At 55.7% G+C, this 26,695-nt stretch overlaps 1 protein-coding gene across 3 annotated transcripts in view; it reads left to right on the forward strand.

The window, feature by feature from the left end:
- The window catches only part of RAB11FIP5 (RAB11 family interacting protein 5), a 38,840-nt gene extending 13,375 nt beyond the window's left edge, over positions 1-25,465 (forward strand). Inside the window, exons 2-6 of one of the 3 annotated variants that reach the window (XM_014791424.2) lie at positions 8,402-8,838; positions 8,988-9,684; positions 16,986-18,953; positions 22,749-22,938; positions 23,214-25,465. In XM_014791424.2, the coding sequence (XP_014646910.1) occupies positions 8,402-8,838; positions 8,988-9,684; positions 16,986-18,953; positions 22,749-22,938; positions 23,214-23,417 (3,496 nt within the window). In that variant the 3' untranslated portion in view covers positions 23,418-25,465. The remainder of the gene's footprint in view (positions 1-8,401; positions 8,839-8,987; positions 9,685-16,985; positions 18,954-22,748; positions 22,939-23,213) is intronic. The other 2 variants (XM_014791426.2, XM_004435539.3) reach the window with 2 other exon arrangements.
- The last annotated feature ends 1,230 nt before the right edge of the window (positions 25,466-26,695 follow it).

Raw genomic sequence — 26,695 nt, forward strand, 5'->3', positions numbered from 1 at the left:
TGGTGTGTTGAGTGCTTAGTATAGAGCCTGCACACCATAAGTGCTAACTGAGAGGTGTGGTTGTTAATGGTGATAACGTTCCTGGCCTTTGAGGCCTAGTGTTAGGGTAGAGTGGGTCAACACCCACCCTCCATTCATGGGGCGCGGCACTTCCCAGGTCTGGATGGTCTTCTCTCTGAGGGACATGAGTGAGATTCTTAGCTCAGAGGTAGGGGAAGAGGGTCTCAGAGTTAAAGAAGGTCCCCTATTAGAACTGTCCCCTCGAAGCCTGGCACCTATGTCTTCCTCAGGAAGCTCCTGTTGGGGGTGGGGGGCAGGAAGCACCCTCTTTGCTCTTGGGAAGCTCCTGGTCTCATAGGTAAGACCCATGGGTTTGTGTTGGTAGAAGTGTTACACAGTTGTTCAGTTGTGAACAGGGACAAACAAGTTCAATTCATAGATTAATTTGTTAGTTCACTGAACAAATATTTGAGTGTCCACTACTTTAAGTGCTGGGGAAGCAGAGATGAGCAGAATAAAGCAGGGGAAGACATGTTAAACAGCCTTGTATACATGCATCATTTTCCTGTGTAAAACACATGCACACGTGCGTGCACACGCACAGTATCAGGTAACATTAAGTATGCTGAAGAGATAAAACAGGATGAGGGGCAGTTGTAGTTGGGGTACTCGGGGAAGACTGAGGAGGTTCACATGAGCTGAGACCTGGTGAGAGTGAGTGAACCGTGGCCCGAGATCTGGGCCTGTGTCTTAGGCAGAGAGAAGAGCAAGGGCAGTGGCCTTGAGGTGGGAACATGCCTATGGGTTCAGGGACACCAGGAGGGCCAGCGTAGAGAGTCAGAGGAGCCGGGGCCCAATAGATGGGTCCTTTCTGCCATTCTGAGGAGGGGGTATGATGAGCTCTGGTTTCACCTGTTTGCTGGGTGGAGCGTGGATGGCAGGAGGCAGGTAAGCAGGGCATTGGCGGTGGACTGCACTCTAGAGTGACAGTGTGAGAGGGGTTGAGTTCTGGATATACTTTGCAGGTCGAGCTAAAAGAGTTCAAAGTTTAGATGTGGGGTGTGAGGGGGAAGAAGAAACGAAGATGGTTCCTGGGTCTGAAATAAATGACGTGTGGGGGCTCAGGAAGGGGCATGATCATTTGGGTCATAAACTGAATTTTGGACTGATAAGAACTGGGGACAAGGCATGCGTGCCTGGGCCTGTGGCTGTCACCCCCCCGCCCCCTGTAGTCTCTGACAGGAACCGCCCTGGCACCTGCACGTGTGTGTTTGACATCTGCCCTCGGTCTGCTCTCCCACGGTGTTGGGCTTTTCCAGTTATGTGTGTGTCACTGTTAGCCCAGCTGTATTTCCTAAGAAATGGGTGGAATCTGGGTGTGGTGGGCCTGGGAGCCCCACTAGCAGGAATAACTGGGGCCATAGTCTTGGTAACAAGTGAGGGAACCAGCCCCCCGCCCTTCCATCCCACCTTTGTCCTCGGCCCCTGCAGTTGAAGAGGAGTCCGGCAGAGGAGGAGGCTGAGGGCTGAGTCCTAAGTCCACACTGGGCCTACTGAACTTTGTCAGGCCAAGGGAGCGGGGGGAGGTGTTGCTGCTGAGCAGGGGGCCTTTAGGAGCTTTCCCGTGATTCTGCCCTCCCAGGAATTCAGGACCCTGATGGCTGTTCGGGGAGGCTGGGCTGCTCTCAGACAAGGTTTTAATCTCCTGGTGACCAGACAAAACCCCGAGGTTCTCTCAATGACCTGTCAGGGCTTCATCCTCCTGGGATTTGTGCCAACTGTTCAAGTGGGTTTCTGATCTTCATGCTCCATCTCCATGCCTCTCCAGGAGTCTAAGGTGTACATCCAGGCCTTTTCCAGCCTCTGTCCTCTCAGGGTGTCCAGGGGCCCAAGCGTTTGTATTCAACTTGATGAGAAATGCTGCTCCTTAAATGTTAAGGGCATGCGCTGGGAGTTAGGCATCTTCGTGTTCAAGTTCCGACTCCATCACTTACTAGCTGTGTGACTTTGAGCAAGTCACAAACCTCTGTAACTTGGTTTCCTCATTGGCAGAATGGGGATAATGGACCCTGTCTCCTGGCCTGTATGGGTAGTAGAAGAGGCACGGAGCCTGGCACACTGTGAGCATGCAGTAAGGCTAGGTCAGCTGATTCTCTAGCCCCGTGACGCGTTTCCCTCTGCTCAGGCTTGGTCCACAGGCCAGCAGCAGCACCAGGATCCCCTGGAAGCTGGGTAGAAATGGAGCCTCTTGGGCCCATCTGCACCCATGGGGTCAGAGCTGCATTTTAACCAGACCCAGTGATCCTTTTGCACTTGGCAGTTTGAGAAGCACTGATGTATGTCCCTCCTGAAGAGCAGCATCCGTAGCTGTGCATACCTCTTCAGAGAGAAGGAATTTTCTGTTACTGCCCCTTTTCTGATGATGCCCATCATGTCTTGGCTGCAGGCGCACCCAGGACAAGTCCCAGATAATTATTGTCTTTGTCAAACCCTTGTCTCCTGAGCACATGCTGCCTGGGCCTTGGAGAGTTCAGGTGCCCCAGACAGTGCGTGAGTCGAGGTGGGTGCGATGCACATGGGCAGTTTAGTACCTGCAGTGGAGGATGTGTAGGTTGGTGATTTACATGTGGTAGGGGCCGAGGAACCCAGCTTTGAGAACTGGGTGGGTGTCAGAGGAAATGTGTTGGGGCAGAATCACTGTCCTTCCTCCCGTCTCAGCGAGAGTGCTGTTTCAGGAGTGGTTTTGTGGAAAAGAGCCCTTGTTCATTTTAGCACTCTTTATTCATAGAAAGTTCTTAATGGTGCCTGCCCCTCCCCCATGAATGTGTTCCTCTGGTAAATAGTCATCTCCGGGGGAGGGTTGAGCCTTTCCAGGGTAAGTCCTCTCAGAAGAAACCTGTCCTCTGGACTTGGGAAGGCAAGCCTTAGCCCGGCAGGGGAGAGACACAGGTTTTTCCTGGGTATCTCTTGAGTGTCGACGATAAACCCCGGTGGAGGGAAAGTTGGTCTCTGATCCACGAGGTGATGTAAGCAGGCAGGGGACATCCCACATGGGGTCTGGTGAATTCAGTCACTTGAGGAGGGGACTCCTCCCCCACCACTTAAAAATATAGATTCCCAGGGCTGGGCCTTCTAATTCAGTAGGTTTTAGGTGCTGCCTTGGTATGAGTAGATTTAAAAGAAATCCTGCGCTGATGCTGGCAGGGTTGGGCACCACAGCTGTGGAGCTCTGAAGATGAGAGCTGACTCATGAGCCACCATCCAGATGTGTGTTGGGGCCTGGGTCAAATCCTGATTGATTTTGGCCAGGTCTCAGCTGTGGATGGGAGTGGCAGGTCAGGCCTCAGCTTGGGCCTTGGAGTTAGAGTTCCTAGGGCTGCAGTAGCCCAGCTGAGCAGGCCGGGTGCAGGGCAGTAAGAGAGAGAAAGCCCGGGGGTGGGGGTGGGGGGCAAGGAGGAGGAACAGAAACTCCAAAACCAGAGGCCAGGGTAGGAGGCCCTGCTGCTCCTCCCATGGGCCTGTCTCCTTTGTGGCCTGTCCTGGGAGAGTGGGGGGGATATTTGTTAAAGGAGCCAGGAATCTGAAGGCCAGCAACAGTGCTCAGAGTTAGAGATTTGAGAACAAGACGAGTCCTGGGAGCTCACAGCTATGGGAGAGAAGGGCAGGACTCAATGGGAAGCGTTGGCTCTGTGCTGACCCAGGCTTTGGGTGCGTCATTTGCTCGCAGCCTTGATGATGGCCAAGGAAACGGAGGCTTAGAGAAGTAATCTGGTGAGTGCAGGTCACACGCTGGTAAGGATGCAGAGCCCAGCTCTGAGCCAGCTTGCTCTGCTACCACATGCATCCCAGTGAGGGCTCTGAGCGAGGGGGAAATGAGGGAAATGAGGGAGGGTGGGCAGTGAATCACTGAGGCCTTGTAACATCTCAGGCTTTACTGCCATGCCTTATTTCTTTATTTTGGAGCTGTGTGCCCAGGGGATATTCAGTAATATCCACAGGGAACACAGTCCAGCTAGGGAGACCCCGGGCACCCAGGAAATGACAATACTAGGTGGTCGTGGAGCAGAGTGCCTCCAGATCTGGTTGTAGAGTTTGGTTCAGAGTGTGTATGCCTGGTCGGAAAGAGGGGATTGGACCAGGCCGGGATGGTGGCAGCTGAGAGAGCTTCCTAGAGGAGGTGGAACTTGAACTGGGCCACAGGACCTGTGAGAATGCCAGGTCCCTGCTGCCACGTTCCCCATGGGAGCCTCAGTCTGTAGGGATGAGATGCTCAGAGCCTGTTTGCTCTGGGGTCTACTGCGTGTGGCTCTGTAAAGAGAAAGTCTCCATTGTTTCACTGAAGGATCATCGGCCCATGTTGGCAATGTTCATGACCTCCTAGCCCCCAATGGACCGTGTGCCGCGGTGCCTGGCAGGTCCCAGGTCTCTTACGGGGGCCATCTGGACAGGCAGGAGGAGGCAGGAGCAGGGGGAGGGAGGGAGGGATGCGACCTTCCAGGAGCTGGTGGTTGTGTGGCCTTGCTATCTCAGCCTGTGTGGGTCACGCTCCTGGGAGAAGGCCTGCTCTGGTCGAGTCCTAGGGGCACCCAAAGTGCCTGGCAGGGTCCAGTTCAGTCCTGCCCTGGGCTGGTAGGGAGACAGATGGGAGACAGTGGCTGGGGGTCCAGAGGCAGATCCCAGCCGTTCTCAGCCTAACTCTGCTCTGGATGGAGGAGTCTCAGAAAATGTTGAGGAAAGTCTTTTCTTTTCCCTTCTGGCCTCCCTGAAAAGCAGGTCTAGAGAGAGAGAGAACTCCAAATTCCCTGGGGACGAGCAGGAGAAGCAGAGGTGACCCTAAAGAGGAGGGAGTTGGGAGGGCAGGGAATAAAGATCCTTTGGGCGGAGGACCTAAGCCTCCCCCTAGGCTAGTGATGTATCCTCCCTTCATCTGAGGGGTGGGGGAAGAGGCGAGCAGCCCATTCTGTGGCTCAAGCAGCTGGGGAGATAAGATAGGAACAGGCCTTTTCTTGTCTCTCTTTCCTATTATGACAGTAATGTATGCTCCTTATAAAACATTCAAACAGGACAAAAATAGACAATGTCAGAAGTGGTAGTTCCCTGCAGACTCACCCTGGAGAGATAACCACGGTCAATGCTGTGGTGTGAGGAGTGTGACCAGCTGGGGCCAAGGGCCCCTGACCTTTATGCCCCAGCAAAGTATGGCCATGCTTGCTGATTCCAGTTACTCGGGGCTTACTGGGTTTGGGGCTGTAGTCCATACACTTCTCTTTTGTCCCACCTCCCAAGATCTTCCTGTGCTAAATGGGGCCTAGTCCAGGTTTGGGGAAAGTGAGTAGGGCTTGCCCTTTAAAGAGTCAAAGGGTCAGGCCCAGGGTGGATATCGGGTTGAGAAAGTAGGGATGTAAGGATGTTGATGCTAGCTGGTTCATCCTTCTAGTAAACGTCCCCCTTGCCCCTGGACACATCCTCACACACATCCCTTCTGTCTCTTAGCTCTCTTCTCCCCTCACTCCTTCCCCCTTCTCCCCCACATCTTTCCTCCCTGCCCTTGCTTATTATGGGAGCTTGGAGATATGCACACATACCCTCTGAGCATGGCTTCTGAGCCCTCCCTGCTTGGCTGGCCTGACCCAGCCTTCCCAGGGATGGTCTCAGGTTTGGGAGGGAAAACCATCAGAACAGACCAGGCTCACTCTGCTCAGGCCATCGAGTGGGTCGCCAAGGAGAGGCCAGGCGCATAGCACACGAGGGGTTAGTCAGGATGGACTCCTGCAAAGGGATACAATTGGAGTTCCCCTGGGAAGGCCTTTTTTTTTTTTTTTTTTTAAGTTTCAGCATTAAAAACCATCACCACCACTACTACCACCAAGCCTTTGTGATGACTTAATTCTGGACATTTGGATGTATGGGGACTTTTCACATAAAAGATCCCCCACTCCCAACCCCTTTATGTCCATGAGAAGCTCAAGGAGTTGGAGCTGTAGGGTAGGCAGACTTCAGGTGGGGGATGACCGCCGTAGCGCTGACTGAGGCGTGTGGGGTGTGGTGTAGTGTGTAACGTTGTGTGGTGTGTGTGTGTGTGTGTGTGTATGGTGGAAGGGTATGTATGTGTGTATGTACTGAGGAACTTTGAGCCCTTCAATGACCAATTTGACCATCTCTACCAGGCTTTATTCCACCTTCGTGCTTGATTGGCTGGGTCTAGAATTCTAGGCTGGAAAGCTTTCCCCGCAAAATTTTGAAGGCATTACTCCATATGATGCCCAGTGTTGCTGCTGAGGACCTGATGCTCTTCTAATTCCTGAATGTGTGAACCTGTCTCTCCTCTTTGGAAGCGTTCAGGGTCTCCTTTTTATGCCTGGTGTTCTGAAACCTCACAGTGATACCTGAGGGCTGGGGCTTTCTTTATTCACTGTGATGCATCTGTGCGGGCCCTTCTGTGCTGGTGCTCATGGCCTTCAGTTCAGGAAAACTTTCTTGTGTTATTTCTTTCTTAGTTTCTTCCTCTTTGTGTTCTCTGTGTGCACACTGTCTCTTCTTTTAATTAATAGAGTTTATTTTTTAGAGCAGTTTTAGGTTTACAGAAAAACGAATAGAAAGTACAGAGAGCTCCCGAATGCTCACTACATCCCTGCCCTGTGACAGTTTCTTCTGTAATTGACATCTTGCATTAATGTGGTACAGTCGTTACAGTTGAGGAGCCAATATGGATACCCTACTATTAATTAGAGTCTGTAGTTTACATTAGGGTTCATCTTTGTGTTTTATGTTATATAGGTTCTGACTAATGTATAATGACATGTATCATACAGCATAGTTTCACTGCCCTACAAGTCCCCTGTGAGTTGTTGCTTTTCAGGTTGCTCAGCTCTTTTCTTGTTTTGTGGACGGGAGAGACGACTCCCGAGCCCCTCAAACACCAGGGCAGACGCTGCTCCCTTTTTGTTTTGCCAGTGACTTGGTGTTGAACTTCCTTAGGTTAACCTCTAATAGTTGCCTCATTTTTGTCCTTCTGCTTTCTGGGAGGTTTCCTCCAATTTGTCTTGGAACATATCCCTTGAATATTTTATTTCAGCTCTCGTATGCTGGGGAGATTACGCATCCTGGGTGCTGGTGTGAGAAGGGGGCTGATTTTCAGTCGCTCCTGTTTTCAGCCCTGCACCTGACCCCAGCATTGGGCTTGGTGTCCCCAAGTCCAGAGCCTTTGTGGTTCAGTTTCTCTGTAGGATCTCTGTGCTCACATCTGTAGGAGATGGGGCAGGCTGTGACCTGGCTAAGTGGAGAGGAAGGGGACCCGTGGGGCCATCTAGCTGCTTGACACAGGTGCTGTACGGTGCCACCAGCCAGGCAGATCGGATTGGTCAGCCTTCCTTCTTAGGCCTTCTCCTAGGAGTCTGAGTGGTTGGGGAGGAGGATTGGGGAAACAGAGGAAGGAAGAACTCCGTGCACACTCCTCCCCTGTAGGGTGGGCTGCACCCATGCTGTGCAGTGGTCGTGTGTTAAGGGTCTCTCTGGGAGTGTGCAGTGGGAAGAACATGGGCTTTGGAGTGATGAAAACCTGCCTCCCAGTCTCCCCTCTCCTTCCTGGCTGCTGGTTCTTGGATGAGTTACTTTACTTTTGAGCCTCGATCTCTGATTTGTAGAATGGGCTAGTGTCTCTGACTGCCCCCGCCCCCCGCCCCAGGCTTGTTGTGAGTGTAGATGGGAGTGAGATGAGAACCCCTGCCTCTGTGATAACACACAGTAGATGCTCAACAGATGTGAGTGCTCTTTCCCTTCCCTGGGTCTCTTAAGGCCCTTTATGCTGTTCCTGACTGCTCCTCCATCTTGCAGAAGTGTTCCTGGCAGGGCTTGGCGTGAGTCAGTGAGTGGGTGAGGGGGGTGTGTGTGTACGTGCACTAGTGTTTCTGGCCCTGGGCCTCTGGGTGAGCTGTTCTTTCCTGGGCTCACTGGTGGCTCAGAGCAGAGCTTTGGCTGGGACTGGTCACAGATGATGTAAACAGAGAAAAATGTGAGTAGGTCTGTCTATACCAGGGGCCTGGAGTGTAAGGGTCCCTCCCAGACCCAGCTTGCCTCTCTGGGCCTCAGAGTTTCAAATGTAGGAGGATGGGGCAGAGGGGGAGGTCTCTGAGCTCCGGAGAAGGTGCTGGGGCGGGGGGCGCAGCATGACATGGTAACCACTGCCCCACCTGGTAACATTAGGAGCTGCCCCTACTCAGGATGTGGTTTTCTCCGTCATGGAAAAGTTGCAGATAGTTTGTCGTCTCTGCCTGTGGCCTGGGAGGCAGGGCCTGTGTGTCAGAGCAGGAGCCTGTGGGGAGAGGCTGCCATGGCCCCCAAGGCAGGGAGGGGCTCTGTGAGGTGCCTGTGACCAGCTCGGCCCACTCCCCTCCTCTCGCAGGTGGTACAAGCTGCACTCCAAGGCAGGCAAGAAGGAGAAGGAGCGTGGTGAGATCCAAGTCACCATCCAGTTCACTCGCAACAACCTGAGTGCCAGCATGTTCGACCTGTCCATGAAGGACAAGCCGCGGTCCCCCTTCAGCAAGATCAAGGACAAGATGAAGGGCAAGAAGAAGTACGACCTGGAATCCGCCTCCGCCATCCTCCCAAGCAGCGCCATGGAGGATCCCGAGCTGGGCAGCCTGGGCAAGATGGGCAAAGCCAAAGGCTTCTTCCTCCGCAACAAGCTGCGCAAGTCGTCCCTGACCCAGTCCAGCACCTCGCTGGGCTCGGACAGCACCCTGTCCTCGGCCAGCGGGAGCCTGGCCTACCAGGGCCTGGGCGCCGAGCTCCTCACCCGCTCGCCGAGCCGCAGCAGCTGGTTGTCCACTGAGGGGGGTGAGCAAGAGAGCGAGGGGCTGTGCCTCCCTGGGGAGGGGACAGGAGGGGAGAGGAGGGTGGGCTCTCGCCTCAAGGTGGTAGGAAAGGCCTGGGCCTGGAAACAGGGCTTCTCTTCCTGGTGCTAACCCTGTGTGCTTCCTTTCCAGGCAGGGACTCTACACAGTCCCCCAAGTTGCCCACCCACAAAAGGACGTACAGCGACGAGGCCAGCCAGGTGCGAGCGGCTCCTCCCCGGGCCCTTCTCGACCTTCAGGGCCACCTGGACTCGGCCTCTCGCTCTTCTCTCTGTGTCAATGGGAGCCACATTTACAACGAGGAGCCCCAGGCCCCCTTAAGGCACCGCAGCTCCATCTCGGGCCCATTCCCACCCTCCAGCTCCCTGCATAGTGTCTCTTCTCGGCCCTCCGAGGAGGGGCCTCGGTCTGCAGATGACTCCTGGGGCAGAGGCAGCCGCAGCACCAGCAGCTCAGAGGTGGTGCCTGGACAGGAGGAGCTGAGCTCTCAGGCCAAACTATTGGCTGTTGGGGCCAGCCACTCGGGAGAGGAGGAGGGGGCGCGGCCCCCAGAGGGGAAGCCAGTGCAGGTCACTACACCCATGGTGGCCTCTGAGGCTGTGGCGGAGAAGGAGGGAGCCCGGAAAGAAGAGCGGAAGCCCCGGATGGGCCTCTTCCACCATCACCACCAGGGGCTGAGTCGGAGTGAGATGGGCCGCCGTGGTTCTCTGGGGGAGAAGGGAGGTCCCACTTTGGGGGCCTCCCCCCACCACTCATCCAGCGGGGAGGAAAAGGCTAAGAGTAGCTGGTTTGGCTTGAGAGAAACCAAGGAACCAACTCAGAAACCCAGGTATGTGCTTGGCAAGACTAGCTTTGCTCCTTGGGGAGGATGCTGGGGTGTTTGCAGCCTGGACCCTGGGGCAGGGAGGGCAGAGCAGGTGGTTCCCTTGGGCAGGCTGCTGGGACTCTGGCTTTGCATGGTTGAGTGGAGAACCCTGTCTCCCTAAGCCAAGGCTCGTTGTCGGCATATGGACACAGGTGAGTTGCAAGGGCACAGCGCTCTGAGAGCCCCGCGGGTTGAGGAGCCCACTTCCTAAATCATGAGCCTCGCTTCACCCCCTGAGGGAGGGCCAGAATAGGAGAAAAGCTGGGAAGGCCATTTGTATGAAGTCTTTGCTTCCCAACCTCCACCTCTTGCCCTCCGACCTCAAGGTCAGGAAACCTTGGCATGTAGAGAGGTGGGGACTGGGGACTGTACCTCAGACTTCCCTCACCCTCTCTGAAGCTAGACAACCTCCCACCCCAGCTGCCCCAGCTGGCTGTGATCTCTTCCCTCTGAGAGATGGGGGTCAAGTAATTGATACCCCCCTCCACCCCCGGTGGCTCCCCTGGCCTGACAAGTGGCTGTGGGTAGCTCCCCTGAAATCTGTGACCTACCCTCTGTCCTTGGAGACCCTTGAGGCTCTGGCCCTCTGTGGTGTCTCTTGGTGTTGAGGTATGGCAAGTGCTGATGATAGCTGCTTTGTTTTGAATGTGCTGAGTCCCACCCATGAGAGGGATGCAGGAGTCCTTCAGCTCAGGCCCTGGGCAGAGGTCCTAAGAGAATTCTGGTACCAGTTAGGATTCTGCACCCAATTCCAACATGGGGAGGGTGTCCCCACACATCCAAGGAATTCTCTGACACCAGGTGGGTGTCCTACAATTCAACTCAATTCTGACATTATCTACCTGGAGATACCATCGGATTCCACATGTGCTCAGTCCTTCAGGACTCCCCCCCCCCCCCCCGCCCAGTTCAGATGCCAGTCGCAAGTCCAGGTTGTCACCTGTGTTTCTGACCAACCAGCTATAGATCAGAGATTCCTACGACCCCTTCCTTCCTTGGGTTCAATTAATTTGCTAGAGCAGCTCACAGAACTCAGAGAAATATTTTCCTTATTAGATTATTGGTTTATCCTAAAAGGATCTAACTCAGGAACAGCCAGATGAAAGAGATGCATAGGACAGAGTATGGGGAAGGGGCACACAGCTTCTGTGCCCTCTGAGTGTGCCACTCTTCCCCCAGTCTCCACGTGTTCACCAACTCAGAAGGATGGTTCACCAACCCATCCTTTTGGCTTTTTATGGAGGCTTCATTGCATAGGCATGATTGATTAAATCATCAGCCATTGGTGACTGCTTCAACCTCCCACTCCTGTCCCCTCCCAGGAGGTCAGGGAGTAGGACTGAAAGTTCCAACCCTCCAGTCACTGGATTGGTTGCCCTGGCAACCAGCCCCTACCCTTACGTTCTTTCCAAAAGTCACCTCATTAACATAGACCCAGGTGTGGTGGAAAGGGGCACCAATAACAAGGCACCCCTTTCACCTTTATGGCTCTGAAGCTATTTCAGGAACTGAGGACAAGAGACCAAATATTAGAGCAAAAGATGCGCCTATTGCTGTTATCACTCCACAAATTCCAAGGGCTTGGGGAACTGTGAGCCAGGAGCTGTGGATGAAGACCAAAAATATATGGCAAATGTATATATTTCAGGTTTGGTCATCTGAATGACCAAATATTTATTTCTTATAAATCACAATATCACATTCCCTGACCCTCACCCTAGCCCTTTGCCTCCTCCTAACTCTTAGTCAGCAGAGGCTGCTGCATTGTCCACCAGGGCCCAGGGAGTGGCTCCAGGCATAGGCCATAGGAGCAGGTGTTCCCCCCTTCCCAAGGGCCTGGGGCCAGCCCTGGACAGGCAGCATCTGCGGCAACCCCATCCAGTGTGGCAAGGGCAGCTGTTTCTGTTCTCTCGGCCAGCCTGCTCCTCCGCCTCTGTGGTTATATGGATAGGAGGTGGGGTGGGAAGGCTGGGCACAGTGGTGAAGGGTCAAGAAATAGGGCAGAGGGAGGGCCCCTAAACCTATTCCCCAGCAGAGGGGAGAGGGCTCTGGAAGTCCTGGTTCTTCCCTTTCCCTGTGAAATTCTGAGTCTGCTGAGAGGACTGGGGAGAGAAATCCCCCAGGACCTTTCTAGGTTTGGGCCCTGGCCGGCTGGCAGCCCTCCATACAGCCTCATAGACGGGTGTGTGGGGTGGGTCAGTCTCTGGGTGATGCCTCCCCTGCTTAGTAGCAGCTTCTGTCCCTACTGCTCAGCCCCCTACTCACCAGAGCCCAGGGGAACTGCTGGCCACCTACAGCCTGGGGGAAGAGTGGGATGAGGTGATGGGCCTTTCTCAAGTACCCAGGCTGAGCCTGGTGGCCCTGTGACAGCTCAGAGATATTTGTAGGTGGTAGGCTGGAGGGAGGTGGTGGGAGCCCTGGATAGGGCATTTGCTGGGAGGAGCTGGGGGCCTGGGTCAGAAGGGGCACAGACCATGGGCTCATTTGTGAGGTGTCTCTGGGCCTTTTCTGGGGCAGGACAGGTGCTGGGCGGACGTCTCTCTGTGAGGTCGTTTCTGGGCATGTACCAAGGCTTTGGGCTTAGACCCCTGCAGGCCATGACTCTGAGTGACATTGACTTTGAGTGATATTGGGGTTGTCATTGCTCCTGCTTACAGCCTCCGTTTTCCTTCTCCTGTTTCTCCATGTCTCCTAATAGCCTTTCAGAGTCAAGAGAAGTAGGGTCACTGATGGACATAGGAAGCTGAGGTGTTTGTTCTTCTCATACTTGAATTCTCAGCTTGTCCTCAGCTGGTTGGAGGGTACCCGGGCATTCCTGCCCTCCTTGGGGCTGTTTGCAGGGGCAGGCTCTGTGGCCTTGCATCCAGGTGGGGCAGGAGGAGCTATTCTTTGGGTAAAGTGGCCTGGCCTGGAAAGGTGTGAGACCTGGCCATTGAGCTTCATCAGCATCAGCCTGGCCCTGTGTGCCTTGAAGAGCCGGGGAGGCTGGCTTGGAAGAAATGACTGTTGGTATTTACCCAGAGGGCTTGCGTAGGGCTTTTGAGGAGAGAATGAGAAGTGAGCTAACTCGTGGCAAGAAGCTGTAGGTTAGACACCCAGAACTGGAGTGACTGAATATAGCTGCATGATCCACAGCGGGGCACAGGGAGCCTATCCACAGGCCCAGAGGTTTGGGGTGCGTCTGCCTGGGGCTGAATTACAGGTTGCTGAGTGTTCCTCACTAGGAAGGGCAGCGGCGCCCTCTAGTGCTCCCCCATGGCATTGATGCCCCTCAGGAGAGGCCTGAAGCAGTATGTGTTGGCTGTCTGCATCCAGAAAAAGCTGCTGCTGTTGGAGGCAGCAGTGGCTGGAAGAGAGGGAAGGAGAGTGTGAAGGGCAGAGAAGATGGTCCTCCTGTACCTCCTGACCTGGCTCTCTCTGCCAGGTCCCCATGGCTGATACACTGGGCCTCTACCAAGCTGTGTGCATCCGGGGCAGTGGGTAGTTGAGACTAAGCCCCATCTGGGCCATGGGATTCAGCCCTGCTCAGCAGCCCTGCTGGGAGCCATTCACCCTGAGCTGCAGCACCGGCTACTTAGCGTGTGTTAGGACTGCTGAGACCACGGGTGGTACGCCCGCAGTGCCACAGTGGATTGTCTTTGTGTCTGTCTCTTTCTGACCCTTTTAGAGTATGAGCTTCCAGAGGGCAGGACCCCTGGTGCTCCACTGCCCCTCCCGCTATACTGACCATGGAACTTTGTGCACAGTAGGGGATCAAGTGTTGAATGCAAACATTTTTTTAATTGGGGCTAAGTGTGGTACCATGTAGAGGCAAGTGTGTTGTGGTGGCCTTTAGCAATCCCTGCATCCGCCCAGCCCCTTATCAGGAGTGGTGGACAAGGTCCCCGTGAGCCTGGAGTGTGCAGTCTCAGCAGCATTCTCAGTGGAGTAAACGAGTAACTATGGTGTGTGCCCAGTCAGTTAGTGTGGCCACGTGTCCTGTTTGTGCCTGATTTCCTGGCATAGTTAATAATGCCCCTTTACTATATTAAAAATGTTCTGGTTTGGAAGATAAATTATATGTTCTCCCTACTTACAACTTACAAGGCCCTTCTTACAATGTCACCTCATTGTGCCCACATGAGGGGAGAGGATATGTCCAGTCTCCTGGACACGTTTCCTGGACTTTGGGGCACATCTCAGGCAGATGCCAGGAGATCGTGTCTTAGGAGAGATGGTTGAAGGGCAGGTTGGCTAGGGGTGGGTATGGTCTGACAGCTGGCTTTGGCCTTTTGGGGGATGGCCTGGTAGAGAGCCTTTCCAGATCCACATGCCACCTCTGGGAGCAATGCGTGGAAATAACAAGGACACAGAGCTCATCTCAGCCTAAGGAAGAGCTGTCCACCAGTGAAACCTGGCCTCCAGCTACAGAGGTGGCCTGGTGGTGGAGTCAGTTGCCCAGCAACAGTGTTTAAGAAGAGGGAGCTGTCAGAGTGAACAGGTGATTTCTGCATTAAGTGGCAGGTTCAACCAGTTGTTCTAAGGTTCCTGCAGGCCCTAAAGATTTATTCCTGTAGGTTGAAGGGGCAGAGACATTTGGACTTTTGGTTTCTTTCCCCAACTTTCCGTCCTAAAAGAGAAGACAAATCAGCATATGCTGAAGCTCCTGCTGCTTTGTGGGGGAATGGCGCTATGCTGGGCTGGCTCGGTGGGTTCCGGGATGCAAGTGTTTATGTCTGTCCTCAGAGCATAACCTGCAGAGATAAGCACACATGGGAGGAAGTCTCTGATCTGTGCCGGGTGGAATGGTAGGGAGGGGACATTTTAAAGTGAGAAACTTCAGAATGTGCGCCTCATGTGGAGCAAGGGCGAGGGAGGCATGGAGTGGGGCATGTTGCTAGGTAGAAGGCATGGACAGGCTGGTCTCAGAGGTGCCACCAGCTCTGGGGAGTCTGCCAGGCCTGACACCTGGAGTCCCTTCCTTCAGGGAGAGCCCTTTGCTGGTTCCATACCAACGGGTTTGTGTGCATCTCTGGGGAGCCCGTCGGGGTTGCCAGCCTAGCCTGGGGCTCCAGCCTACTTACCTGCTGCTCTCCTGCTCTGCAGTTCTGACTGCCAACCAGATTGCTGCAGACTGGGTGGGTGAGTGGGGCCAGGCCGGGGCTGAAGAGGTGTAGAGCTAAGTTTGGTGCTATTTAATGTTGATGGAGCTCTCTTCCCTCAGACCCCTCTGGCCACTCGTCACAAAGGGGACTAGGGAGAAAGGTGGCTCAGAGTACCCCAGCCCTGTCCTGGGGTCAGAGTCCTGTTGGCAGGGTTGGGCTGTATCTGGTATGGGTGCTTCAGTGGGGGGCGGCTCAGGCAGGGTCTTGACCCCCATGGTGGTGGTACATCACTCTCCTTGGTCCCCAGGGTAGGCATGTGTGCCTTGGCCCTGGGGCCTGCCTGGAATGAAGGGAGAAGGGACATTTGCAAGGGTTGGGACTCTGGGCCCAGGATTTTTCCTCTTCCAGTATCTTCACCAGGTCATGACCACAGAGGCAGAATAGTGCTGGGAGTCCCGGGTATTGTGGGAGTGGATGGGGATTTTTACCTCCTCTCTCTCCATCTCTAGAAGGTGGCATGAGACTGAGAACCCACCCTTGGATGGGGAGTTATTGTAGGGCAAAAATAGGGTCAGGAGAGTCTCTGCAAGCTGGAATCTTAAGAGAAACCCAGGGGCTTGAGACCTGGCTGTGTCCTGCCTGTGAGGCTGAGCCACAGACTCACAGACTGTCTTGGGAAACCCACCTTAGCTGCTGGTTGAACTGGACTCCTTCCCATTGTCTGCCCCTGGTGTTTGTGGACAAGCTGGCCCTGCCTCTGCCTCACTCTGTCTGGGCCCCAGGTTCCCAGAAGAACACTGGCAAGCTCCAGACTCCTTGGCCTCTTTCCGTAGGTGCCCCTCCTACCCCAGCCTGGACTTCTGTGGGGTGACTGGTGAGCCTGGCTTCTGCCACCTCAAGGCTCGGCCCCTGCATTTCTCTGTGGGAAGAGAAGTTCCCCAGGATGTTTCCACCTGGACAGGGGTCAAGGGGGTCTTGGGGCTTAGAGTGGGGGCTGGGAGACTGGGCTCAGATAGTAGGCAAGGCCACTGAGGTCTGGTCTGACAGGTGGGCTCAGCCGCCAGGCAGGCGCCACCTCTGTCAGGCTGCTGACACCTGGGGTGTCGGCTCCTGCACTGTCTTCTGTCTGCGTCCCGGGGGTGTCCTGGGGCAGCCAAGAGCTCTAGTTCCAGATCTGCCCTGCCTACACCCTTCAAGTCAGTGGCATGCTGTGGATTAGGTGCAAGTGCAGGGGATGCCGCCTCCTGGAGAGGACCCTGGAGGGGCCACCTGAAGGCCAACAAGTGTTCTCCAGTGTCTTTGGGAGTGTAGGTTCACTGCTGTGGAATGGATTTCCCAGAGGAGCCAGGCATCTGTGTGGGGGACCCGAGGAGGCCCCTGGTGACATCCAGAGTTGCTGCTGCTTCCTCTGCTGCCACATTCCAGCCTTTGTCTCCCCAGCAGGCCTGCTTTCAAAGCTGGCCTGTAGGTGCCATTGGTGAGGGACACTGTCTGCTGGGTGCCCGGCTGTATGGACACCTGACAGTAGACATCCTCAGCAGTGTCTTATTGTTCCCCTTGGCTGGTTATGGTACCCCTCCAAGCAATGAGAGGGGTGGGTTCTTTTTGATTGATACCTCGTCATGCCTGATGACAGCCCATCATTACCTCCTGTTTCTGCGAGGGGTCAGTGGAACCCCGTCTGTTTCAGGAGTCAGAATTCCAGGTGCCCTGCTGGGCTCTATTAGTGCTGGCTTTGTCCAGCCAGATACCTAGGCCTGGCCTTTCTCTGGTTCCCTCCAAGCCAGCTGGTATTTTCTTTCCTCTCTCTCAGTCCTTAAAGGGATGTAAGGCTCTTTCTGATTGGTTCTTCAGGTGTAAGTCTGGCGTCGAGTAGAACCTTCAGCGTGGGGTAGTGGAAAGGATACTAGGTTTAGCTTGGGATCCTACCTGTAAAATGGGATTATTGCTCTCTGGGGTTGGTGTGAGGATTAAAGGAGCTCTTTCCAGCATCTTCCTCCTTGGATGGTGCCGAATAATGTGACATGTCCCTCTGTCCCCTGGCCCACAAGGCTGAACACACCCTGTGTGGTGTGTGGTACTTCGTCTGGAGGCAGGTGGGCGGCAAGGGGCGGTATTCAGCAGGGGCGTTTCCAGTCTTGGCATTAACCAGGAGGCTCATGGTTTTGTCTCCCTCCACAGCCTGGACGTGTCTCCTCAGGTAGAACCTGACCCAGCTGCTCTTCCTCACCACCTCCCCTGCTCCCCCTGTGCTCCGGCCCTTCCCACTCCTGCTCCCACCGCTGCTCCCATGCTAAGCACTAACCTTTTTGCAGCCACCTCCCCCGCTGCTGCCACTGCTGCTGCCACCACCGCTGCCCCTGAAGCCACCCCATCTGGATTCTTGGGTATCACCAACCCGTTCCTCACCTCCTTGCAGAGCAACCCTTTCTTCGAGGAACTCGTAGCCGACATAGCACTAAACTCTCCTTCACCTGCTCCCTCTCTCCCCAGTGCCTCGAGGGCCAGCCCCACCCCCCTGGCCTCCCCTGGGAAAACCCCGCCTGAGTGGGACGAGACCTTCAACGTCTTTGCTGCCAGCAGGCTGCGTCCAGAGGCCAGGAGCGAGATCCTGGCCCTTGCAGGAGTGGGGCTGGAGGTGACTGGGCTGCAAGACCCACGGCCCGGGGCCATGACAGTGAAGGCAGCTGAGCCCCAGGGGGACCCTGGGGGAGGAGGAAGAGGTGGGAGCAGCATGTGGCTGGAGCCCAGGGTTCCTCTGGACTTGGGACTGGACCGCCAGAGCACGAGCACGGCTGACCCGGGGCCCCTTGGGTCGGTAGGGGCCTGCCTGCCCTCCACGTCAGTCCAGCTGCACCCGAGAGCCTCAGACTCTGAAGCAGACAGGGAGCCGCCGGCCCCAGGAGGGGAAGCAGGGCAGAGTCCAGCAGGCAGTGCAACATCTCTCTTTAGCTCCCCAGAAGTGATCAGTGTGTGGGAGAGGCTGCCTGGCCCCGACGACGCCCCTGAGGGCCAGGACGAGGAGGCCTCCCAAGGCGAAAGCCAGCTTTTGCACGAGCTCAATACAGTGGACAATTCCTGGCCTTGGGATGTGGTCACCATTTCTCCTGCAGCTGAGACGTTCTCACCAGTCCTGCAGGGAGAGTCTGAGGAGCCGCCTCCTCCCCAGGTGCAGCCAGAGTCACCAGAACCTGTGAGCCCCAAGGGGAGCCAGGGGCTTCCCCCACTGGAGCTGGAGCCAGATCCCAAACCAGAGGGGGCGTCTGACAAGGGGCTGCAGCCCAGCACCCCACCTCCCAAGCCACCGCGCCTCTTCACACCCTCAGAGTCCCAGGAGAAGGAGGAAGAGGAGAAGGCCGCAGGGGGACTGAGTAGCAGGGAGGCAGAGACAGGAGGAGAAGATGCCTTCCGAAGTGCGCTGCTTGCTGGTCTCCAGGAGGCCAAGGAGGAGGGCGAAAAGCCAAGGTTGGAGTCTGACAGCCATTCTTCTGGAACCCTGCCGGGTGAGCCAGGCCTGGAAGACCTAGAGGAGGATGCCAGCCGTCCTGGGTCTGGGCCCTGCCTGTCTCTGTCCACCAGCTGCCCTGGGGGTCCTGCCCCCATACCCTGTGACTCAGAAAGCTTGGCTGTTCAGAGTCAGCAGATGTGTGGGCCTCCAGAGAGAGGAGAAGGCCCTGAAGCTCCTGGGGCCCAGAGCCAGGGACCAGGAGGAGAGGGGCTTGGGCCCCCGTCTGGCAGCTCCCAACAGGCTGACCTGTGGGCCTCGGAGGAGGATGCCTTGAACCCCTTCTTGTCTCGGGGGAGCCAAGATCCCCCCAGCCTCCCGTCCACATCCCCTCCAGGGTCCAGGGAATCTTCCATCCACTCTGGTCCAGAAGAGCTGCCCACCCCCCCAGAGCCTGCCTTTCCACAGCCCCCTCTCCCGCCCTGGGCCAGCCACCGCCACGAGGGGCCCAGCCTTCCGTGCTCTCCCCTGCCTGGAGCCTGGCCCCTGACCTCTTCCTCCCTACCCCTCGGGGAGCCAGGCTCCCCACCTGGGGGCTCCCCCGCCCTACTTGGGGAGGACCGCGCTGCAGCCACCCCAGCCTCCCCGCTTGTGCTTCTGCCCTTGGAGACACGACCAGCTGAGGAGCCACAGCCCAGTGCCAGGTGAGCAGCCACCCTGAGAACACTTTCCAAGAGGAAGGGGGCAGAGGGGGGCAGAGCAGCCCAAGGGCTGAGGTGCTCCCATTCCAACCTCAGCCCCTCCAGAGGCGGGTGAGGGTCTCCTTCACTCCGAGTCAGGACAGGGGAGGTTTGAGGACATGAGCCTTCTGTGGTACTGGCTCTGAAGCTGCCTCCTTTTTGGGTCTTGGACACGCAGGTGCCCCCACAAGCCAGGAGTTTGGGGATCATGCTGATGAGGTGCAGGGGGTGAGGAATGGGGTGGGGAGAGGTGATGCAGGCTGGCAGCGGAAGGGGGACAAGAGCTCTGGCACTTAGCTGCAAGAGGAAATAGAGGCTGGGGGCTGTGAAGCTTGTCAAATGGGAGCCACGTCCTCCACGGCAGGCCCTGGGGGAGCAGGCTGTGGAAGGCAGAGACTGAGGGACCAAGACTGAGGTCAGAGAGGAAAGCCAGAGACAGCTTCAGAGGACAAAAAGAAAAAAGAAAATGCTTCCCATGTATATGACCTTCAGAAGAAAGGTCTCTAGCCTCATCAGGGGCTTCATTGGTTTGCATTTGTGCCTTTCGGGGTGGTGCCCATGTGCTGAATTGACAGTGGTTGCCTGTGTGACTGTGGTCACTGTGGCGTTGGTCTGTTGTGGAAGAATTATGAGGCTGTGACCTCAGTGGGTAGCTGCTGAGGGGTGAGCAGAGCTGAGGTCTGGAGACACAGGTCACTGGGGGGTGATGGGGTGTGACTTAGCAGGGGCAGCAGAGTCCAGAGGGGTGCTAGTGCTCTAGGAGGCCTGAGTGAAGAAGTGGGGGGGGGGAGCAGAGGTGGCTGCTGCCTCTGATGAGCAGGGCAGGGCGAGGGGTTTGGGGATCAGGACAGGCTCCGGCACTGGCCTCTGTGAGGCCCCGGCCTGCTTGCTCATACCTTCGGTCATCCAAATTCTCGAGCATCCATTGTGTGTCAGACACTGAACAGAGGTGAAAGATACTGTCCCCCCTGGATTCCCAAGGAGTTCCCAGTCCAGAGGGGGAGACAGAAGTGACCCCCTGAAGGGAAGGCTCAGGGTAGCAGTGCTGATTTATGAGAAGTGGGGGAGGGAGTCTGAGCTGCCCCCGGCTGCTGGTAGGTGGTGATGCCATTCCTGGAGGTGTGGGAGAGGGGTGGTCACAGCCTCCTTGCTCTGATGATAGCATCCTCAGCTGGCCCTGCTGCATTCCAGCACCACTTCAAATTATACTCACCACTTCTTACATAATCCTTTTTTTTTTTTTTAATTTATTTTTTTTTGTGAGGAAGATCAGTCCTGAGCTAACATCCATGCTAATCCTCTTCTTTTTTTGCTGAGGAAGACCGGCTCTGAGCTAACATCTATTGTCAATCCTCCTCCTTTTTTTTTTTCCCCAAAGCCCCAGTAGATAGTTGTATGTCATAGTTGCACATCCTTCTAGTTGCTGCATGTGGGACGTGGCCTCAGCATGGCCGGAGAAGCGGTGCGTCGGTGCGCGCCCGGGATCCGAACCCGGGCCGCCAGTAGCGGAGCGTGTGCACTTAACCGCTAAGCCATGGGGCAGGCCCGACTCACAACTTCTTAGAAGTTTTATTCTCTTCAGAGTCGGCTTCATGTCTGTACTTGGCATGTTCCTTACATCATGAAGTGGATGGGCTAAATAGAGTTGTCCCCATTTCTCAGATGAAGAAATGGAGTCCATGAGAGGTCCAGGGTCCCTCAGATATAGGGGGGCAGTCAGACCGGGAGCCCAGGACTCCTGGCCCCTCATTCAGGGTGTTTTATGCCCCTCTGGTATTCCTCCCCTCCCCCAGCACAGCCCATAGGTGGCAGTAGAGCTGCCTTGCTCGCCCATCCCTAATGCAAACTCCTAGGTGGGAAGGAAGGATTGAGATAAGTCTTTTTCCTACTATTTGCCCCGTGCCTGGGCTCTCTGCCACTCTTCCCAGGTTGTGAGCCTGAATCCACGGCCCTATCCTGAGTAACAGAGCTGGCTTCTCTGGGTCTGGGTGAGCCCTCCTCCAGTGGCATTCGGGGCCTTGGGCTACTCCTGAATGCTCCAAATCCTCTGTGAAGTAAGCGTACATTTTAAGAGGTTCCCCAAGGGGCAGGTTAGTTGATTTGAGGGCCTGATGCTTGCAGCTGGGGTGACCATCACAGGTACAGGGTACTGGGAGATCCCAGAGGAGGGTCACCTTAGTCAGCCTGGGGGAATCAGGAAGGTTTCCTGGAGGAAGTGGCCTTGCACAGCTTTGAAACGAGAGTAGGAGTTAGCAGGCCAGCAGGTGAAGAGGCAGTGTCCAGGCAGAGGAACAGCTTTTGTCAGAGCCTACAGATGAGAGAGAGCACGTTTCCCCTGGCTGGCGTGCATGTGGAGTAGAGGGCCTGGAGGAAGGGCAGGGGCCAGGTTGTGTTAGAGACTCTGTTTTCTTACCCTGATAGGGAGGCTGGAAAGGCTGCTTAAGCATTGGAGAGGCTGAGAACATTATCGCACAGCAGAATGGAGGAGTGGTTGGAGGTAGGCAAGACGGCTGTGGCCAGAAGGAAGGTTCAGCTAGCACTGGCTTGGAGAGGAGGGGATGGTGTGAGAGAAGGTGAGAAGGTAGCAGGGCAGATGTTTGTTAAGGCTGAAGCTGAAGTGGAGGATTCAGAGGGGTTCCCAGGTTTCTGACTGGAGCCACAGGAAGCTAATGGTGCCACTGGCCGCTGGGGAGCACAGGAAAGGGCAAGTGTGATGCACCTGGGGTGGACCCTGAGTGGTGTGAGCCAGCCTGCGACTGTCTACGTGGGTCTAGAGCTCAGGGGTGAGGTCTGGGCTGGAGATGGAGATTAGCGGTGGTGGGAGCTGAGGAGGTGGAGGGGAGGGAACCCAAGGGCAGACAGTAGTCTGGACTGAGAAGGGGCTGTCAGAGGTCAGAAAAGCAGACAGAAGTCTTGCAGGGAAAGGAGGGAGAAGGAGAGCAACCCAAAGGAAGGAGAGCTCCAAGGGTCAGCTCCACAGAGGTCACGGAGGTGAGAGCCACGGGGCTGGTGGCCTCAGCAGGAACACCTGTGATGGGCTGGTGGGGACCGCCGTCCTGTTGTAACTGGTTGAGGAGTCAACAAGTTGAGGAGTCAACAAGAGGTAAGAACTCAGAAAGACAGAATGCAGCCTGCATGCTCTGGGTGAGAAGGAGGAAGAGGTGGATGACTGAGGGTGATAGCTGGGCCAAGACGAGGTCAAGGGAGGGTTTCTCAGCCCTATGTAGATGCTGAGGGGAAGCCACCAGTGGAGAGAGGTGGGCGACCAAGAGTCCTAATTTGCTCAGGTCTGTCCTGGTTTTAGCACCGAAAGTCCCACATCCTGGGAATCCTCAGTCCTGGGAAAATTGAGAAAGTGGGAGCGTTGATCACTCCCCTAAGGAAAGGTTACAGTGTAGAAGAGGCAGGAGGGAAGATGGAGGGCAGGGGGCGGCCCTGGCGAAGACTGGGTATAAGTGCGGCGCAGTCTGTAGGACAGCCTCTGCTGTCCCTGGGAAGGGTGAGGTCATCTGAGGGAGTGAGATGGGGAGGGTGTAGGGGGTGGGGTGAGGAATAAGGGGAGCAGTGAGGGGGGAGGAGAGAAGGGTTGCTGAGGAATGCTGGGCACAGCTGCCCTGCGGCCCTGGCTGTGTAGGGGCAGCCACCACCAAGTGGTGGGTTTCTGTCCGGCAGATCTGCTGACCCTGCAGAGAAGGTGGCCTCACCTTTCCCTTGTGCTTCCCATCCCTTCCGTAACGCATCTCCTGTCTGTCTCTGCAGTCCCCACCCTGTGAAGCCCCTCAGTGCTACCCCCGTGGAGGGCAGCCCCGACAGGAAGCAGCCCCGCTCCAGTCTGAGCACAGCCCTGAGCAGCGGGCTGGAGAAGCTCAAGACAGTCACATCTGGCAGTGTTCAGCTTGTGGCTCCGGCCCCTCAGGTTGGCCAGACGGTGGACACCAAGAGGCTGAAGGTGAGGCCCAGCAGGATGCCAGGGGGTGTCAGACCAGATGTGTGGTGCTGTGGAGAGGTCAGGCATCTCAAGGTCAGGAGCAGGGTGCTGGGCAGGGCGGAGCAAGGAGCAGGCCTGGTCCCCCACACCAGAGCCCTGAAGCCAGTTAGGCTGTCTCTGGCATTGGAGACTGAGGCAGCTCCAGGGGCCTGTGGGAGTAAAACTGGGGTGTTGGTGGGCAGGCATGCAGGCAGGCCTGAGGCTGCCCTGCTCACTCGCATTCCGTCTGGCCCCAGGACTCAGGTGTGCTGGACCAGTCAGCCAAGTACTACCACCTGACCCACGACGAGCTCATCAGCCTGCTTCTGCAGCGGGAGCGGGAGCTGAGCCAGCGGGATGAGCATGTGCAGGAGCTGGAGAGCTACATCGACCGGCTGCTAGTGCGGATCATGGAGACCTCGCCCACATTGCTGCAGATCCCCCCCGGCACCCCCAAGTAGCCCTCCTCACTCCCACCCCCGGGAGGATTGGCGTGGACCCACTGCCCAAACAGGGCTCACACCCTCCCTCCCTCCCACTGAACTCACTCTCCCCTGGGGCAGGGTGCAGTCTGCCCTCCATTGTCACTCCTTGCTCCCCCTCCCTCCTGCCTCAGTGGGGCTGCTGGAAGGGGACCCTTTGGACTCCCATTGGAGGCATCAAGTTCCATGTGCAACTTGTGTGTCTTTGGGAGCCCTGGGTCTTTCCCACCTGCCTGTTTTCATATCCCTTAGCTGTGGGGGCTTCAGGGAATTGGAACAAAGCATTTAGTCCTCCAGATGGAGCAGGGGTGAGCTGCAATTTGATGTGGTATCTGGGACGTACTTTATTATCCCCCAAGGATGGTCAGTTATTTCTTCCACGGCTAAACCCTCATCCTCTTCATCTCCCTCCAGCCCCTGGAGGGCTCTGAGTGTTACCGGGGCTGTGGCAGGGACTGAGCTGTCCATTTGTGGGTTATGGGCAACCAGGGCACCTGCTCTTCAGCCTCATGTCCGTTCCCCTGAGAGCAAGGAGCCCATCTGGTCTGGTCTTGTCTCTGCTATGCCTTGAGTCTGTCTGTTTCTAGCTATTTGCAGAGCAAGTGCGGTATAGATGGAGGGAGATGATGCATTCTCCAGGCCACTCCCGGCCCTCCTCTTCTGACCTTCCCCTTAAGTGTCGCGTGTGAATGTGTGGAGAGCTGGGGCAGGTGAGGGAAAAGCGCCTCCTCACCCATCTTCAAGGTGTGGGCCCCTCCAGGCCTTGGGGTTTGGGGATCAAGCCTCCGTCTGTGTTCTAGTTGCCTGTCCAGATGCCAAAACTGTGCTGCTGCAGGGTTTGAACTTTTGGAAACCAATTAAAATGTGCCTTTTGTGGGTGGGGTCAAGAGCCTCTGGATGAGACCCCTCCCTCTGTTTGGTGTCGCCCTCCCTACCTGTTGAGCACAAGGGGCTGATCTGTCAGGGCTCTGGGAATGGGAAAGGAGGAGGGGGACAGCCCTGCTGGGCTCTCTGCCCCTCCCCTGGAGTTCAGTTAAGGGTGTGGCCAAGCTGCTGCTGCCCCCTCACCCTCCCTGCCGTCTTCTCCTCCTCCCTCAACCCTCGTTGAGGAGGGTCCTAGGATAAAAACTACATTCTGGATGTAGGAGGTGCCCAGATCCTGCCTATCTACTCGGCCTATAACTTAGGAAAAAGCCTTTGTTGCCCTCCCATCCATCTACTAGCTGCTGTCCCAGCCTGTCCCTTCTGCCCCATGGCCTTGCCTGGTGTGGCTGCAGTGCACTTTGAAATGAAGTGTCTATTCTTTGGCCCAGCCCCTGCTGCAGAAACAAGGCAGGCTTCCCCATGGCATCTGCAGGGAACCTCTGGTGGTCTGGGGTACCCTGCTTTAGCAAAAGTGGGGTGAGGAGGTGTTGAAGGAGGGTACTTTTGGCCCAGTGAGGAGGTGGGAGGTGAGAGCTCCTCTGGGATTGCCTCTTCTTCCTGAGGGCCTGTGGGATCGCTCGGGAAGCCTTGGAAGGAGATGTGCTCTGTGCGTGATGTCTTCTGCCAGGATGAGGCAGAGGAGCCCCACACATGGGGGAAAGCCCCTGTAATGTTATCTACCTTAAGGATGACTCATCAAAGCTGAGGAAAGTGTCCACAGGTGCTCAGGACTTCGGTCATGTTTTTTGGGGTCATTGGAGATTGCAGAGGTGTCTCTTCATGGGGGTGGGGGTTGTCACTCTTCTAATTCCTGTGGGCTCTGTTCAGTCCCAGCTCTGATCCTGATCTTCTACTCATCCTTGAGTATGGGCCTCCAAAATGCCCAGTGCAGGAATGTCTTCGGGCGAGTTTTGAGTTGAAGCCCAAGGTTCTTGTTGGGTGTTTCTGCTCCTGGCCATAAGGTGGAGGAGAGCTGCAGGGGTAGGCAGGGAGCAGGCACAGTTCTGCTTTGCTGTTTGTCTTCCTAGTTGTAACTCCTGTTTATAAAGAGCTTATTCTTCATGTTTTGAGCACTTTATGAAGAATAAAAAGTTCACATACTGCAGGTGGCTCTGTTGTGTTCCTGTTTGATGAGTGTGTGAAGGCGGCTTCCTGGGGGAGAGGCAGCCTTAAATCAAGGTGATGGGGTTCTTGGATGACACTGCCTTTGCCCTAACATCAGGGGCAGCAGCACAGTGTTGCCCAGTGGCCTGGACTCAGTCTTTTCTCACTCCCAGGATATCCACGTTTACTGAGTACTGTGGGAAAATACAGGGGTAAAAAACTTGATTCCTATTCTCAAGCTACTTAGTCTAGTAGGAAATGATAAGATACAAATCCAAGATTCAAATGCTTCTTTTTGGCTAGCTAGAATCTCTCCGGCTTTAGGAAGTGTCTGTTTCTTGTGGTTCAACCGTTAGTGGATGAGGAACTGACTGCTACAGATCATGCCTGTCCAGAAAGACATGGGCAGGCATGAGCCAGCCCTGCACCTCAGCACCATACAAAGGAGACCCAAAGTGGGGTTCCCTAGGGTCAAAACCAAATATTTCTACTGTCCTCTTGGGTGCAACAGGCAGTTTCCCCCGTTTCACCCTTTCCCGCCCCTTTCCCCAGTCTGGCTCACTGACCGGACAATTCAGTTAGGAATCTCTGCTACTCTATTGTGCATGAGGGTGGTTATCGTCTCCCCTGGTGTCTTGCTCTGTGGTCTGCAGTCCTCCCCCTTACCTAAAGTCCTTGTAGTTGGTGCTTGACAAACACTACTGAACCCCATCCCCAACTCCCAGTTCTCTTCCTGCCCAGGAATTAGGCCCAGGAGGGATCTTCCACCAAAGGACGTGGAGGCTGCCAAAACTCTTAAGCCCTTACTATTTAACTCATACAGCCAACAAATATGTGTCCCTGCTGTGAGCCCTCCTATGCCTGGCACTGAGGACTTAGCAGTGAATCAAAATTCACAACTCCTGCCCTGTGTACATTATAGTAGAGAAGGCAGAATATCCAAAACCATAAATAATTATAAATGCAAGTGCTGCAAAAGAGAGGTACTGAGTGCTATAGGAGCATGTAGTGGATTTTGTGGAAGTAGGGCGGTGGATCGGGAAATGCAGTGTTTAGACTGAGGCCAGAAAGAGAGCCAGCATCAGGCGAAGATAAAAAGTCTGCTGGGTACAGAAAGTTCAAGGGTCGGGGCAGCCAGCGCCTAGCACGCTCCAGAAACGGAGCGTCGGGGTGGCTGGAGAGTACAGGGCGAGTGGCAGGGTGGCGACAGAAGAAACTGCATGAAGATC

This window comes from Ceratotherium simum, chromosome 11 (genome assembly GCF_057802395.1).
Source record: "Ceratotherium simum simum isolate JZ-2026a chromosome 11, ASM5780239v1, whole genome shotgun sequence".
Classification (NCBI taxonomy): domain Eukaryota; kingdom Metazoa; phylum Chordata; class Mammalia; order Perissodactyla; family Rhinocerotidae; genus Ceratotherium; species Ceratotherium simum.